This window comes from Chamaea fasciata, unplaced genomic scaffold (genome assembly GCF_029207755.1).
Source record: "Chamaea fasciata isolate MVZ Bird 193981 ecotype frontalis unplaced genomic scaffold, bChaFas1.0.hap1 SCAF_1, whole genome shotgun sequence".
In the NCBI taxonomy this organism is placed as follows: domain Eukaryota; kingdom Metazoa; phylum Chordata; class Aves; order Passeriformes; family Sylviidae; genus Chamaea; species Chamaea fasciata.
In genome coordinates, this window is record NW_027094086.1 from 132,371,117 (window position 1) to 132,389,647 (window position 18,531).

General features: G+C 37.2%; 1 protein-coding gene across 1 annotated transcript in view; it reads right to left on the minus strand.

Annotated features, from left to right (window-relative positions):
- ITGA8 (integrin subunit alpha 8) overlaps positions 1–18,531 on the minus strand; it is a 112,012-nt gene that overhangs the window by 12,069 nt on the left and 81,412 nt on the right. The window contains exons 26-28 of the mRNA XM_066198317.1: positions 17,043–17,168; positions 14,148–14,261; positions 2,269–2,370 (exon numbers count right to left, since the gene is read on the minus strand). Coding sequence (XP_066054414.1) covers positions 2,269–2,370; positions 14,148–14,261; positions 17,043–17,168 — 342 coding nt within the window. The remainder of the gene's footprint in view (positions 1–2,268; positions 2,371–14,147; positions 14,262–17,042; positions 17,169–18,531) is intronic.

The following is an 18,531-nucleotide window of genomic DNA, read 5'->3' on the forward strand; positions in this document are numbered from 1 at the left end:
GCAATAGCTGTTGGCAAGGAAATTCAACCAGTTGTATAATATATGGTTGCAATTCTAGGACTATCAAAATTAATGGAAATACTATTATAGATGTCAGTTGATTCTGGTTTAAGCTCCATGCTAATTTTGTTTGATGCATTTTCATTTTAAGGTTCTGCTATAAGAGATCCAGATTTTCTTACATTTACCTAACGTTTCACATAGCTCTGTATCATGACTCTGTCTTCAAGATCCATGTGTCCATGACCTATATTCTATGATGATAAAGTCCTCAGAGCTACAAATAAGACTACATGACTCTGTAAGTTACTGATGTGTATAGGATTATTCACGCCATTAGAACTAAAAGTATCAGCCTGCATCATTGGAATCCAGCACTATATGAATTAAATGAACGATATTTGCTCTATTCTTTAAAATATATTATCTTTATATAAACTTTAAAGTGCTAGCTGATTATTAGATATATACCTCTGAAAATTGATTTTAAAAATATTTAAATCTTTCTTCCACTTACACCTTTTCATTATCTGAAAGAAAACCATAAACCTTGAAATAAATCTTTGGAAGCTTTTAAAACACAACTAGTGATCTTCTTCAGAAGGAGCAAAAATATTAAGCTTTGCCCAACTTCAAGGAAATATTTCTTCTTGCAAGTGGAACATCAAAGAACTGGTGCACATAACACATCAAGCTGTAGAGCTGGCAGGCATCCACTACCTTGTCCAGATATGAAATGACATAAAAGTGTTATCATTTTTCAACATTTTACAGTTGCCATTACAGGCATTTTGCTGTAAATCATCTGCTGCAAATAACAAGCATTATACTGGCTGGAGTAAGAGAATGAAATGCTTATCTGATCATTTGGTAGATCATCTGACACTTGTTGAGAACAGCAGGCTATCACCTGGGGTAAAGCACTCCAGTCCAGATGAAGGCCCCACTATCAACAGAATTCTGCACATGTGTTTCTGGTATGAAACACATGCTGCAAGAAAATAAAAAAGAGCCTGAGTATATCTGTCAGCTTGGTGCCTTTGAACCCTTCTGGATGAATACTGCATTAAGCACCAGTCTTCTCTAGTGAAATCATGGTTCCACTGATGGAGTCACTGTGCACTGTGCACACAAGAACCAAGATTTTTCCTTGTGTCTCCCCAGAGCAAGTATCAAGCAACCATTCAATCTGTGCATGAACAAAACAAAACCTTATAGCCTCTAAAATATATTGAAAGTAAGCTATAAAGTGTGTTATTCTTTTGGTTTTCTAAGTAAGAAAGTATTCTGTCCCTACTACTACATCTCAGCAGACTGATCTGATGTATTTCCACCACAATTCAACTTAGCAAAGTTTGGACTGGGCTAACCTTTTAAAAGAAGGAATGCAACCGATGAATCTTTATAAAGATGAGAACATTAAGGCTTAAAATTTCAGATTACTCTTCCACTAGAACCATTTTTTGCCCTCACATTTTACTTATTTTTATCAGTAATGACAAAATAGAGTGATTTTTAACCACAGTATTAGACACCGTAAGAAGCAAATTACTTTAAAGTGCTCCCCAAACCAAAGCATTTGGCACCAGCAAACAATTAAATCAAACTTATGCCTCCAAAATTAATTTTTCATATAGTACTCCAGGGGCATATAAGTCTTGGTCTGCAAATAAGGCAAGTACTTTAGCATCTATCTATCACTTCTGTAAGGATTACCAAGTAAATTTGTAACTTGCACTTGATGTGCTGTGAAGTGGAAATTCTAGAAAGGCATACACACCTTCCTGAAAATCAGGGTATCAAAGAAGCTTAATACAGATAAGAGAGAAGTTGCTGTAGGCAATACACTAGCTTGTGTGAGAGAACTGCTGACTGGGAGAAGAGTGAGATCTCTAAACCTGACAGAAACATGGTTCTGGATTTTGCATTAAAATTTCCTCCAGATTTTTTTTTTCCCCAAACAAAGTAACTAGATACTTGCCTTCACAGTTCTGTTTTCTTTTGGGTGAAAAATCCATCCTAATTGCAATAAAACAGTCTGCACATTAGTTCAGCAAGAAATTATTTTAAAATGTAATTAGAATCATGTACCATCAACTTCCACAGAAAGCAATGAAGTTATTTCCTTTAGGTATTACTTCAGGAATTTACACTGGAAACACAGGAAAGACCAATCTCAATATTTTCATCTATAAGAACTTTCACAGCTGTGATCAGAGTGATCAAATACATGTGCTTCACACAAAGACATAATTTTCAGTTACTTACTGCTATGCTTCCCTCAGGGAGCTTTGCTGGTTGCACTTTATATGGCATGCTCTTAACTTCAAAGGAAACACTGGAAGAAAGACTATAGAGATAATTCTTTCTCTGAAATGATAGAAAAAAAGAAATTATTAAAACCCATGTTTTATATTTAAAAGCATTATGAAAGATAAGCAGACAAAAAAGCTCCAGAGCACTGATTTCATAAGTCAAAGATGGTATCTTTTGGTGAACAGTGCAGGAATATTGAGACCTCTATGTGTCCATGAGATAAATACAGCACAAAGCTGCAATATAAAGGGCACATGTTCAAAATGGGGAAGAAGGGTTATATGCAGAAAGATACATACAGTTGTTTCTCATACTTCTCTCTGAAATAGTTTAGTTAAAAGCATGAGTGAAGTTTATGGGGTGTCCGTGTTTTAAACCCTCACCTCTGCTGACCAAGCTCAACAACCAACGTGTATATTGAGAACATTTACAGGCTTATGTTGAGACCAGGTTGGGAGAGCTTCCTGATAACATCAAAGAAATGCCTGTGCCTTCCCACCAAGCAATGGAAGAAACAACCATCTTTGAACTTCACTTACACAGAATGACAGAATAGTTTGGGTTGGAAGGGCTCTCTGGCGATCAGCTTGTCCAACTCACCTGCCCACGCCGAGTCACCTAGACCAAGCTGCACTTAGAATGTGATTGATTTCCTGTTGCAGTAGAGCTCATAAATCCAACTCACTTTGATTGTTTACCAAGTAGTGTCAATGTGAGAGGAATGTAAAGCAGACATTTTTTTAACTGGCCACCTAGTAAAATATTTATATAGCTGTCATTAAGCATTTCAACAAACCCAAAGATGCGCAGACAAAACGTGCAATTTTCGGGGTGACACTACATGCAACTCATTTTGTATATCCCTTCCCATGTAAATCTGGGGTAGTGATAAGGATCTCCTTTAAAAGTGCTTCAATATTCTCTGAGAAGCATTAGATTGTTAAGTGCTAATATGGTCAAAGGAATCCAGAGGGCTAGGAGTTATGACTGTTATATCCTTTTTCTATATTATTGTAATTATCATCCTATTTTTGCTACCTATCTTAATCCTTTATGAAATATGATGATCAGATTTCAATACAATATTTGGCTGAAGATTTACGGAAAGACAGAGCCTTGTAAGTAAATCAGTCTTTCTTTTTGTCACCAGCTTCTTTCAGTCCAGCATATTTGGAACATTGTTGTCATTTCCTTAACCCCCTTTTGCAAAACCTTCTCCTTCCTTCTGTTTCTCACACATTAAGAGTTCTCCTTCATTGACAAGATTTGATTCCTGTGTGATTGTTCAGCATCTTTTCTTCAGTTTTCCCTTGTTTCCTGTTGCATCAAAGGCATAAACCCTCTCAAAGAACTGCTTTTCCTCTTTCAGCTGTTAGGTTGAGCAAAGACTGAGGTAAAAAGAAGACCCCTTGATAATTTGGGCTACTGTTTCTTTCCTTCACTGATGGAGAAAGGTTTGTTTGTGAAAATTACCTGAAATAAGCATAATATAAGCCTGGGAGCCAACTTGTATGCATTTGAATGACCATGGCCCAAATCAAAGTTTTCACAGAACTGCTGTGGTTGGAGAGCATATTTAGAGTATGTTTGCTCCAAGCTCAGGCACAGTAGAATTAACTAGAGCAGTATGTTCAGGACTATGTCCAGTTAGGGTTTGAGTATCTCTAAGAAAGGAAACTCCACAATCTCAAGAAGCAACCTTGTTGAAAAAATTCCAGTTTTTTACTATCCTCCAAGTAAAAAAGGGGTTTTTTAATGTTTAATAGGAATTTCCTGTATTTCAATTTGTGCTTCTTTCCTGCTCCTTGAAACTGAGAAGACCTTACAGTGTGGTCTTTACTCCCTCCAACCAGATGTTTACACATGCTGATGCGATCCCTCCTGAGCTTTCTCTTCTCCAGACTTAACATTCCCATCTCTCTCAGTCTCTCCTGGTATATTGAATGCTCCAAGCCCTTAATCATCATTGTGGCTTTTAGCTGGACTTGCACCAGTATGTCCATGACTCTCTTGCTCAGTTAGGCCAGGACTGAACTCCAGATCTGTTTAATTGGTGCTGAGTACAGAGGAAGAATTAATTCCCTTGGCCTGCTGGCAACGTTCTTCCTAGTGCAGCCCAAGAGGTTGTTGACTTTCTTTTCTGCAAGGGCACACAGAGTGGGCTCATGTTCAATTTTGCATCCCAGGACTCCAAGATCCTTTGCTAGAACACTGCCTTCCAGTTGGTTGGTTGGAATAATCGTATGTACTGATGCATAGGATTATTCCTCTTGTGCTACAGCACTTTGCATTTCCCTTTGTCACACTTCATGAAATTCCTGTCAACTCACTTCTCCAGCCTGTTGAGGTTCCTCTGAAGGGCAGCACAAACAACTGATGTATCAACCACTCTTTCCACTTCACTACCATCTACAAATTATCAGGCCATCAGGTTGGTAAGGATGTAAATCCACGCTGACAGCTTCCAATCATCTTCCTGTCCTTAAGATGTTTGCAAATGGCTTCCATGTTTTTTCTCCATCACTTTCTCTGCTCAAGGACTGAAATAAGGCTGACTGATGTACAGTTCTCTGAATCCTCCTTGAAGACAGATGTTACCATGTGCTTTCTTCCAGTTTTCAGGAATTCTCTCCAATCATCATGAACTTTCGAAGATAATTGCCCCTCCCTCAGGACTTGTACGTGTATTCTGTCAGGTTCCTTGGACTTTCGTGTGTCCAATTTATTTAAATGTTCCCCTATCCTGATATCTCTCTGCTGAAGATAAATGTTGATAGCGGCAAGTTTTCTCTCTGGTTGCAGAGACCTTGGATTACTGTACGCAGATTTTCCCAGTAAAATGGTGCTGGTGGGCTTCTAATTTAACAACTCTGTCCCTGAATCCTCAGATACTCTCTCCAATCCTTATTCAACCCCTGCACTGGGTCAACTGACTCTGCTTCCACCTCTTTTAGGTTTCACAGAAACACAGAATCATAAAGATTGGAAAACACCTCCAAGATGATTGAGTCTGACCTTTACACTATTACCATGTTTGTATGTCTGTGTTGTACCAAGATGGTAAACCCCCATTTTTCAGGATGCACAGTTCTGGAGCCTAAAGGATGATGATCCTGGAGAATCAGTAGTTCTTCTGCACTTCTCTTTTCCAGGATCGTCTCCCATGGACTTCTTCCAAACAGTTCCCTGTAAAAGGTGTTCTCCTGAGCTCCAGGGTTGTAGTCGTGGTATTTGCCTTGTCCATTCAGTCTCCTTTTAAAAAACTAATTTTCTCTGCAAATATGTGAGGGTGATAAAAAGCCAGCACATTTATTGCCTTCTGGAACTCATTTGGCTATGCCATAATTTTTTTCTTTTAAAATATTGAGAGCAGCTGAATGGTTATTATCAGAAAATTCAACCTCTGCTTGGGGCTTATACTAGGAAAGAGCAATACTAAATAATCTGTCTCAAACAACTACACAGGGATAGTCAAATCAGCTGCTTAACACGGATAGTATCAAATGAAAAGGAATGATCAGTATCTATCTATTTCTATGAGTAGCATATAAAATGAAAAATTAGACTTGGTAAATCAGTAGTTTTATGCACTTTCAAGGTGATGATCATCTATGAGGTGATATTCAGAAAAATAACTTTTCCTTATCACATTAATTCTTTTCCATTTCCAGGCTCAATACATTCTTCATATTTTATTTTTCTGCACTAGATTCCTCCTCACACAAAATCTCAGTATGTTTCTGTGGCTGTGCATTCAGAAAAAAAAGCCTGAAAAAAGCCTTATATTTTCAATCCTAAGAAATTCACATTAAGCAGGATTCTGGATATTATTATATGATTTATACACATAATCTGTAATGGACAGAACAGAACATGCTACATTTTTGAAGAAGTAGACATTAGACATTCAGCTGGATTGGCTAAAGTACAGTAAAGGCATTAACTCTCTTGAAACCTCCTATAAAGGAAACACAGCAGTAATGGAAAAATAAAGCCTTTCACCTACTATACATGGCTTATTTAATTTTCAGCTTTTATCAGCAACAAGAACATCAGAGGAGGGTACTTCCTGAGGATTAATGCTTGGCTTGGGTTAATAAGCTTGGGTTGTGACCACAGCTAACAGCTTGCCTCAACCCTTGATTAGGCTCTTGGAAATGCTGGAATACAGGAATGGAGACCATAAAAGACTAGAGAGTATTTTCCTGCATTTACAGAATTATGAGTTTGGGGCAAAGGACTTGAAAACAACGACTGCGGTCAACATTGGTTGCAAGCAGGATTCTTACTTGTACTGACACCTTTGAGATACGAGCAGCTGTCTTTCCTACAGCCTTTTTTATAATTCTCAAGCCAATCGTAAAGCATTTCTTTACCATTTCATTTTTTAAGTAGCGTATGTTTAAATAGTCAGTATTTACTGGAAGCTGCAGGACTTGTGGTTTGAAATTCAAGCTGAGGACTTAGTCATGGCTCAGAGGAAGGAGAAGAAAGAATCTGGTATTTATGCCAGTGCTTAATGACCAACAGTAGAGAGCCCAGCCATAAGTACACTGGCTATTTGTGGTTCTCCTCGTGTTAGAACAAGCAGAACCTGATCTTGTGCTCATTGCTGAGACAGTAGTTTGCAATATTCTGGGAAGCAGGCAAAACATGGCCATCCCCTGTGTTGCCTGGGTGGCAGATCCTGATGATGTATATATTAAAGCTTCTCTCTCTCTACATGCTTTTGTTTTGCAAATGGATTTTTGAATTAAAGCCTTTGTTTTCTTTAAAAGCTGCATGACAATAAAGCAGTCAGAAATGAAGGAAAGTGCTCCAAATAAATATTCAGTGCAGTGTTTTACTACGGACAATTGAGACTGAAATAATGTGAGAAGTGATGGAAAACCACTGACACTGTGAGAAACAGTTCTCCAGGCTCCAGTGGAATGCTGGTGCTTTCTGCAGGAATCTCAAGTGCAGATCTGCTGACTCTCCCAAAGGATCTCTAAGGCATGTGGGCATCTTGGTCAGAGAGCTCACTGAAAAGCAGGGACAAATCTGGATCCCAAGGAGCTAGACTGAGGATAGGAGGAACAAAATCTTAAGCAGTTTAAAGACTGGCAGATCATTGCTGTTCTGCAGGTTTGAAGAGTTCAGCTGCTGGAGAGTGTCTCCAGAATGACTCTGCTCCATTGCCTCTATGGAGAATTGTTTAGCTCTGGGAAATCCTTTTTTTTCTCTGCTGAGATGTAGCCCAGTGAAGTCTCCCTAGCTGAAGTGCATATACTTCCCCTATGGCAAGCTGCATGCTGCAGTGGCATTTTCAACCCAAGAACTTACGAATTTTGCACATGGAGTTCAGTGCTGTTACAACAATATTGTCACTGCTTGATTAAAATTTGTTTCCTTTCTGCTGGAGTCTGGAACACTTTAAAGACAGGAGAGTAAGCAATACCTTTTAAATACATGCTTTGGGAATTCATTAGCTTGTTTTCTTTGACCAATACCTTCCAAAACCTCAACTGCTGCCAATAGAGTAGCTTACATAAATGATGAGAGTAGAGCTCATACACCTACTTCTTAATAATTTATTTAACAATGCACATGTGACTCTGTACACATGGTCAAAAAGTATTTGTGCTATTTGTAGCAAGAGGATATGTCCACCCAAATATGGCTGTGACCAAAGACAGTATTCTGACAATCAGCACGTCCTTCTCTCTATCATTATATTCTTACACTTCACATATTGTATTTTTACATCCATTTTAACAGCCTATTTTAAGTTATAATAGAGGCAGCTATTTTCTTGTGATTCCAAAAGACCTCAATATACAGATTATAATGGTTATCAATCTAAGATGTTTATTTATTCATATTCCTAACATTATATATACTGTAGCACATCTAGGAAGAGTCTCATGTTCTGTTCTTGTAAACACTGAAAATATTTTAAATAAAAATGAGTGAAAACAAAACCAGCCCACACCCAAAAGACCTCCAGTTAGTTCAGCCCCATGCAAATGTCTCTTTCTTTCTAGCCTTCAATTCACATAAACAATCAAATCCAGTATAATATATTATTTTTGGCCACAACCAAAGTTTTGGCTTTTACTCATTTTGTTTTTTCAAATAACAACAGTTTTTTGATGCAACTGAAAATTTTGTCGATTACTTCCTCCTTTTGTTATTATATATGTGCCTTGAAGGGCAGTGCATCAAATTTTTGGCTTTTAATTCTCAGTCTGAACTAAAATAATCTACTTAAACTTCCATATATGGCTTATATATGGCAATGACTGAGGGCACAAGACGTCTCTCTCACTAATTTTTGTTTCCCACTTCCATCCACACACAGGGAATTTAGGTTGACTGCAGAATTATTCTTTGAAAATACTAAGCAGTCTTCCCTTTACTGGGATGTTTTCCACTGGACACAGAAAGAGGTTCTGTGCTGGAGGATGCCAAGGATAGAAATTACTGTTCCTTGTGGTCACATTCCACTTACAGATCAAATAATTGCTCCCATAATAAAGACAATAGGAAGAAAAGTGAAAAAATAAAGGACCTTATGCAAGAGGATCTCTCACCTGTCTCACATCACCTCCATATCTGTTCTGTGCTCCAAGCCTCTGCCGACACACACGTGCTGCAGTCTGTATGGCCCCACTGCACAGGCTATCTGCATTCTTCCTCTAATGACTTTTGTGTAGCTGAACTGAATCCTTACCACAAAAGCATTACCTGGCCTAGAGAACTTCTACCCCACTAAAGAGGTTCTGAGTTCACCAGTAATAAAATATGGAGATTCTCAACAAAATTTCTCATTAGAATATGCACTATAACGGTGGTGACAGCTCCAGGTTCCAGGCAATGAAGGCAAAGGTGGATGCCAGGACTGGGAGAACTTGTAGTTGATAGCCCAAACCAACAAGGTATTATTACATCATGGTCTTCCTCATTTTCTATACCCTTCCAGACCTCTCATTTTCTTTTTATACCCTTGGTGCAGCTTCTGCAGAAGGCAACACCATCATTTTATAAAGCAGGGATGTGGGGCCTCTCAAGCTCAGTTTGAATTGAACTTGTGACTTCTAGTCCTGAATTCTCTAATCATTGGACTTCCAGCTCTTGCTTCTGGCAATTAATATGGAATAAACCAAGTCCTCTTAAAGTCTTTCAACTAATTCTGTAGGTACCTTCTAAACCATTTTTGGATTCTGTGTTCAGAGAGGGAGGACATATTCCCACTAAATCCTGATTTGGGTGCCTATCCTCCTGATAAGGAATAGCCTGTATGAACCAAGCTGATGGTTAATGCAGGTCACTTTGTCTGAGTTATCTCATTTTCTCCATGTGCTGAACAGGGAGCCTAGGTATTTAGTTTCAGGTTTTGGATTCCACTCTGGGGTCAGGCAGTTAAGATATGAGTGTTGCAGCACACATCACCGTTAATATGTCAAGCATATATTTCTAGTTTTCGGCATCTAAAAAGAAACAGGATCAGTGCACATTAAGAAACATTGAAATAATGAGTATTTAACAGAGAAGCCAAAATATGACTTTGGGTACCAAGAGAGCATTCAAATGCAGTGGTGCTTCTCTTGCTTTTCAACTTTTTGTGATTAAAACTAGATTTTTCTCCCTTCTAACTATTAAAGTTCACGCGATCAGGAGTGCCAAATTCACATATCTGGAGCTGTCAAAAAGTCAAGAGAGAAACAATACAATTATACTCAGTAATATTTAAAGAGAAAATACAACAAACTTCAAACTTCTTGGGAAACTCACACATCTTCTGTGGTTTTTTTTTGTTTTGTTTTGTTGTTTTTTTTTTTTTTTTTTAACATTACTGCCTTCCCTAGCTGTCCCAGAAGGAGATTTCTATCATTATGAGAAATTTCACGGGATGAAATAGTAGCTAAAAATGTGCTGAGCTCCATATCCCACAGTGTAAGTTCCAAAGAGCTTGGAGCCTGAAGGTTGCCACAAATGAGACAGATTATGCAGATTCATCACTTAGAAATGTATTTTCAAAACAGATGTTTTACTAGACAACTCCCAAGTCTTATATTAAAAAGTACCCATCCATTCAAAGAATACTGGGCCAGTCTCCCTTGGGTCTCCCTCAGATGACTCAGAAATATGATGAGACAAATGGGGACATAATGGAGCCCCATCAGAACACAATGTAACATAACCATGTAAGGTTGATTTTGTTTTGAATGAATTAGGCTATTATTTGCCTGATCAGCAAGTCTGAATGCAAAAGTCAGCTTTACTAGAGGGTTCATATTTACAGCCAGACTTTGAAGTTAATCCAAAAAAGTATGTGATTCTTTTTGGCCTTTGCACAATGTCTGTCTCTATCTTTGTTGGCTGGTTGGGAAATTTGGGCTGCTTTATTTATTCAAACATGTCTAATCACTGCACGTCATTTAACTGTTATTTGTTATGGGAGTTTGGGTTTTAAGGTGACAGGTTACAACTGTCAAGAGACAAAAGGGTCAGCTGTTGTCAGTTAAACTAAGTCGAAGAGGAAGGAGTCACTCACTACATGACAGGTCTTTTGCAGCAATAAAACACACATGTTGGCCCATATAACTTTGATGAAAAATATTAATTATTTCACCCTAGCATAAATCAATCACTTTCAACAAAATCCTTCTCAGGTTTGCATTAGCATATTTATAAGAAGAAAATACATCATGACACAGTGTTCTTGGCTTTAATTAGCACCAACAATTTCGTCTGCAAATCGCCATGTCTTTTAGATTATAACACAGTTGAGGAATGTTGTATGTCACCATTATTCTTATTTCTTTGGCATATGAAAACTTTTATATTAACTGAATGTGCAAAAGAGGTTGCAATGTTTCTCTAGAGACTTTTACCCTAAGTTTCTTTACAAAAGCATGACAGTGGAGTTCAGTCTTACTCTTGAACAGTCCTTCCTGGTTCACAGTCATCTCATCCTGATTATTTTGACTGCATTTTAATTCTCAGTTTGAATCTGAAGATTTCAGCCTAGTTAACAACAGTTACAGACTTACTAAGAGCAGATTATGTCCTTTTTAGGAAACTAATTATGTTGTACAGTCTTTTATGGTGATGACTGTATAACTGTTAATTTTAAAAGGGGTTGTGAAAAAGGGAACTGTTTTGAGATGAGTGGAAGGAAGATAACCAGACCCTAGGACACTATTTACTGTTTCCAAGTTTGCATGTGAAATAGGGATCATGTTATTCTGGCAGCTAATTTGACATAAATGGGGGGACGGAACAGTTCTCTGGGAGCTACCTTTTTCTACTTAGGAAAAAATTCTGTTGCTCTGAGTGGCGTTTTTCTGATTCTTAACAAGACTTGCAAGTTACTGTTCAAAGGACACAGAAATGTTTACAAGGAAAAGGTAAAATCATGGCCCATAAAAAGTCTTGTGTAATAGCAAAGGCATGTAAGGCCAGTGGAGTAAGCAGAAGATACTCTGGTAGGAATATTTCACATGAGGTCTTTCCACCCAGTGAATCTACAGGATGGCTCAGCCTTGTCCCTGCCCACAAGCTGGTGTAACATTCCATCTCTGCCTGGAGCTCACCCAGTGAAGAGAGGGGCAGGGAAAGCAAACAGGATTTATTAAGGAGCAAGAAGGAGCTAAAGGGACTGCAGCACTGGCATTGCCTGGTGTGTTTGCATATATCAATATCCCAAGGCCCAGCTTTGACTCTTCTCCCCATCCAGATCAGACAGAGAGAAGATGTTTCAAATCAGCTGGATAATGCATCCTCTAAAGATACCTTTCTGTCTTGTCACTGTCTACAGAATTAGCAACCAGCTTTGGCATCTAACTTTCAGATTACTACTACTTACAAGTTACATGAGTTCCACTGCTCTTGCATTAAATGTGCCACTGAATTTCACACAGTTATACTTGTTCTGAACCTAAGTCAGGCTAACGAAGGTTACACCTCAGAAAAAGATTTTGTTTTTAGTAAGAGTCACCAAAAGAGGAGATTTTGTGTCTTCTGTAGCTAGTTTATTTCAATTGTTACGCATCTTCTGTCACAGCCAAAAACTCAGATAAACTGTTTCTCATTAATTTTGTTTAACTTTATTCTCTTACAGATATTTCTTGATATTTACTAACCTAGACTTAGGAAAATCCTAATGAGGCTAATTTCCACTGAAATATTGTAAATAGCATAGAAATTTCATCTAAAGATCTGTGCACAGGATTTTTCACAAAATCTTCTTTATGGCCCTTACAGAGTTAATTATATTTCACCAGCAGAATGATGAGGAGAAAGACTTGACTGGATCTGGAATACATCAGGCTCAGTTCCCAGTAAGGAAGGTAGCTAAGGGAGCTTTATCTTTTGCTTGGTGAAGAAAATGATGAAGATCCTCTGTGTTATTCCTTGCCCACTGCAGTGCTCAAAATTGTCACACATAGTTCCAGTCAAGGATAGTATCTCTGCCTCTCTGCCTGTCTGTGTGTTAGGAACAGAGAACCAGTGCAGTGAAATTCTTACCTGAACTTAACAGGGTAACTGGCCTGTGTGAACTTGTCCAGCAGTCTCTTAATGGAATTGGGATAAACTGGAATAAAATTCCCATTCTATTCCCAATAGATATGTATTTTCTATAGCTGTAGAGATGCTTACATACTGGTATTTTCTGTCCCTTGCAAAAGCTTGCACCAGACAATGTCCATCCCAGTTCCCAGATTTGAAAGGACAGAGACATCCAAGCTGACATGTTTCTGGGCTTGAATTTGAACCAGACCTTGTCTTTTTTTTTGTTTTTTGCTCTAGCAGATGACTGACTCAGCAAACCTAAATAAGATACATAGAGTCTAGAGTATCTAGACATATCTAACATTTGTTAAACATGCTTGGTCTTAAAAGCATTTTATTTGTATCAATGGAACTGAAGAAAAGATATGGAATTTTCTTGGGGTTGATTTTTCATAAAAAGACAATGCACTAGCAAATCAGGAATTAGTTCACTTAGTATCTGAAAGGATGTCCTTTGTTACTGAGTGAGACAGGAATCTCTTTTCCTCAAGCAAGGCCAGGTAGTGAGGACAGAACTTAAGTGCTCTTCAGTCATAGTGATCCTATAACAGCTTTTGGAGAAGAAACACAGAATGTGACCTGGTGTCCTGCCAGATAGGTAGAAAAACCTTTCAAGTCATCCTTTCAAGTAACCACTGCCATAGTCCTGTACACTACTGGGAGACCAATGACCTCCCAAAAGTTTGCACCCATTATGGATTTGGAGCAAAGGTGGTTTGCTACTGAGCTGGCATTCAACTTTCTGGAAATATTATCCCATCTGCTCTCATTTCTCCAGGAAGGCAAGTGAAGATGAATTTCTTTTCTCTACTTTCATATATGAGGGAATGGAGAAATTAACTTAAAAGGCGTGAGGAACTTAATTTAAAGCTGCAAATTGAAGATCCTCAATTCTTCTCTTGCTAGGGTAAAAGGTACCCTGCATCATAAGAATTCTTCTCCCACAGCTATAGGGAACACAGGAAGGTTCTTGCATTCCAGATAGAAAGACTGGGAAATTCTAAATTCCTTGAGAAAGAAGCTGATAATAAATCAGTTTGATCAAGATAGGAGATCCAGGTATTTCTTAGTAACAACAAATAAAATTGTAAATTTCTCAGTGTATTTTCCAGTGTTAAAGATATGACAACTACACAGTAAATACAGACACATGGCCAGCTGTGAGGTAACAAAAAGTATTTACATTTGCCCCACTTAATTTAATAATTTTTATTTTTAAATATCTATTAAAAAATTAAATGTGTATGGAAAGAGATGTTTGTGTGCATTACCTCCAGGAATGTTTGTGCCCAGAGCCGGGACCTGATTTTTAGTGCAGCACTCTTTCCTCTTTCCAGCTGTCCCACAGTGCATGAAATTAGGACACACTTCACATTTGTACAGTTCTGAGCAAAAAATAAAGGGAAGTCATATTTATGCTTTGAAAACAAAGTAATTTTCAAATACTATAAATAAGCAAAAACAAATCAACTTTTTCCTTAAAGAGTTACATAGTCTGAAATCAGTAATTTCATCTAATATACATGAGATACCCCATGAGTCATTGTGATAGCTCTAAACCAAGGAGCAGATTCTTTTTGAATTATCAATGAATACAAACACCTACCTATAGTAAAGAAAAAAAAAGTAATAATTTTCAACAGTTCTGCTATGAAGAACTCTTAAAACGTCCAGGCACTTACCAACCCTTTGAAGCATGTTTTTTTTTCCTCACCTATCAATCATTTTATGGTTTCAACACTTTTTTTTTTTTCTGTTCTCTATGCATTAAGTGTTTATTTATTTTCCTAAATTTTTCCCCATTTCTAACTCTCCTGGTTTTCCCACTGATATTTACATCATAGCAGCCAGAACATTTGCTGAGATTAATTAGTTGCTTTACTTGAAACTTATTGTCCATGAAACATTCCTGATGAGCAGTGATTCTGGCTCATACACAAGGCTGAGGGGAAAAGCCAAGCATTGCAACTCAAAACTATACTCCTAAAGTCTGCCAGAGGAATGTCACACTAAAGGTTAAAAGCTGACTGGAAGCCACTGAAGGGAATAAGCAGAGTCTAATGGGGTAACCACAGAAATTACATGGTTGTTCAGGGCATAAAAAGAAAAAAAGACCTCATAAAAATGAGTAAATGTTTGTGGAAAAAATGAAAAATTTTGTATACACAAATAGGTTTTATCTGAAAAGTTTTGTTTGACTCAGGGGAAGGCTGAGGTTTTAATTGATTCCTATTTTTATAACAAAGCAGAGAATCCCTCCCATGACAGAAGGCCTTGTGACCTCAAAAGCAAAGCTGAGTTTTCACAAGTAAGTATATTCCCTAGTGAGATTGAGAATGCACTACCAATACCTAATCTTCAGGAAATGAGATGATGATGCATGCAACAGATCTGAAAACACCCTTAAGGAATCCTGTATCTTTACAGACAGCTTTCCCCACAAGTCTCTGTCTTACTGGAGGATAAGCAGAAGCTGTATGATTAATTGCTGCTTTCTATATCTGCCTGAAAATGAAACTGTAAACCCTGAAACTATAAACTCTTTTTTTTAAATGAACATTTTAAAGTATCTGTTTATTTGGCTTTAAACATCCTCCAAACAGATTTATTTATTTTGCAGGAAGGAGAAGACTTGTTTTCGTTAATCATAGTGGCCAAAAACACACATTAGCAAAATAAATCATTAGTATGCGAAAAACTCTACTTTTTGGCTGACATTTTAGGACCTGAACACATATTTCTGTTTTTCTTAGTAATGCATTTAGCCTGTAGTGATTTTCAGAACAATGTAACATTGAAACTAATGGAAAACAAACCAAGTGTTTAATCAACAGTATAAATAGAATATGAGATTCTCACTACATTTTGACTCTCTGTGAAAAAGCTTTGATGAAAATAATTTAAAAATTCTAAAAAAATTTTCAAATTTTAACAAAGAATTATCTTTGGCTAATCAGTCTTTTTCAGAGCAACATTCCTTTTCCATGTATACTTCCAATGCGTCAAATAAAAAAAAATAAATTATGCATCAGCAGTAATTGATGGTGAAGGCACCCACAATTGGGCCACCTTCTAACTGAACTAATGACACTGCTTTTCTGTGCTCACCCTGGAAAAGTCTTGCTATATATCCAGTGGTAAGCACTGCACCCAATTCTATCTTAATTTGTGCTGATCAAAAGCTTATTTTTTTAGAAGACTGTTCATCAAAGTTCCAATTTCCTATTACTGAGTACCCCACTAAATATGTTTGATCCATCTACATCAAGCAGCTGAAAATTCTCTGCTTCATATTTTAAGTTGCAGACCCAATGCATACTTTAGAACTTTGTTAACCACTTCCAGTTGCTGCAGTCATTTTTATGCTGGCAGCCTATGAGCCTAGTCACTTAGAAAGATGACTGAAAATTAAGATATCACTGAAGAATGGATTAAGTGTTCTGTGATATTGATGGACATGTCTTTGAAAGTCCTGGCATTTTTCCTTTAGACCAAGTTGAACCAGATCCTTCCTAGGGTATTGGGTTGATGAAAGAATGGCACAGGAATCAACAGTGATTATTGTTTAAAATAGGTTAATCTGTGATTTTGCTCTTAATATGTTACAGTTTTCATTACTTTGAGATTCTATCTTCTTCCTTATATAACAATTGCCAAATTAACTTTCAGAAGCAATAATAATTCTATTACTCGAAGAGACTTAGGTTTGTGAGGTTCTTTGCTTCCAAATTCTAGTGAGGTCAAGGAATTCAAGCATGAGTTTGCAGTAAACAGCTTAATAAGAGACTGGACAGCATGAAAGAAACTCTGCCCAAGGTTCAGAAAAATAGATGGAAAGCACTGACTATGTGAGTCCCTTGATTGATCTCAAGGTCACCGAGTTTGCACATTGCCTTTAGGCAAGGGCAGCTGACACCTACAGCGCTGAAGTACGCTCAGGATGGCAGAAGTGGAAAAAAAAAAAACTTCTGAAAATATAGCCAAGTTCAAATACTCAGGTACCAGACTGTCTAATCAGAACTATTTTAGAGAAGCATTGTTATTGCTCCAGCATTTTCTGGATTGTTAAAAGTACAGTGACCTGTCCTATTTGCCTTGCCTGTGGTACTGTAGAGAGTCTCACCTTTCCCTGCACAGTCCCAGTATACAGCTTTTACATAGCTCACCAATATTTTTGCAGAGTTTTTCCTGTGAGGTTCTGCCACTGCAGCATCTCTTCTCCTGATGTAATGAGAAATTGTGGAATTATATAAAAAAGCAGCAAGTTCAGGAGTGTCTTCTGGAACAGCAAACTGCAAAGAGAGAAGTGGGAATGGTAATGACACACACACAGAACGATTCTAACAGATTGGTTCCTGTCTCAGAGGTCTTGAATTTTGGATTAACACTGTTTTTTCAATTGAACAGCACAATCATGGGAATACACTGTCTTCAACTAGGAGCATGATGAGTTATAGCACAGAAAAATATTGCCCAGTTATAGGAATTACAGTAGACAACATTTTTCTCCACTTTTTACTGGTGTCAATTTCATTGCTTTACTTAATTTGGTTAGACTCTCAGGGGTAAAATCTGATATATATAACAGGATAAATTCAGAGTTGTTGCTCAGTAGTTTAGTCATTAGTTCAAATCAGAATCTGCCTAATGAAATATAACAATTTTACCAGTTTTAGAAAAAGAAGGAAGTTTGACTTCAAACAACACAATTTTTGATCATATAACAAATATATTACAGATTTGTTTTGGTAACAGCTCAACTTCATATAATGCAACAACTTCTTAATTTTTAATCTCACATTATTATTTTATATTTACAGATCCTTGTTCTCCAATTAAAAACTACTTTTTTTGTTGGCAGTTTGTCTCTAATTTCTATACAGGGCATTTATGGCTTCTTTTATGAAGCCTCAAATAACTCCTGGAGCCAACTGCTACAGAAGGAAAGATAAATTTTAATTCATGACGATCCAATCATGTAAAATCAAAATAAAATATACATGGAAGTTTACAATAAGATCTCAATAGGAACTCAATAAACATAGCCAAAGCTATTTCCTAAGGACGTCAGATTATAAAATGCTACATCAGATTGTTCTTATCAGTTCCTTTAACCTCTGAACACAAAATATCTTAAACAAATTCCTAAAGAAAATGTTTGTAATTGTAATAATGCTGTAGCACTAAAGGGAAGAGAATACCTATAAAGACACAAAACCTTCCACATGCTGATGGTCTGTTTTACTAGATTTGGAAAATTTGTGTCATTTATCTGATTAAAATTATAATGCTGTAAAGAGAACATAAACGTTTGACATTGTCCGAGATCTTCAGTCAAAAGCATCCTACAAAGTGAAAGATATTATAATTTGTAAAACAGATGAAAACCCATTTAAAAAAAAAAAAAGAACCCTCTTTTTTCCTTTTTTCTGTTGTTTCATGAGGTTAACATTGTCTCTTTGCAATAGGGAACCCTTAAGTAGTTAGTAAATCTGTCTCTCTCAATGTGGTAACGTGTGAATTCTCCTTCCAGAATTCTTTCACCAGCATATAGACTTCTTTATTGACAAATTTAAAAACCCCCACAATACAGTAATATGCCTGCGAAGAAGCCCTCAATATATGATCCCAGTGGATATATATGTAGATCCATTT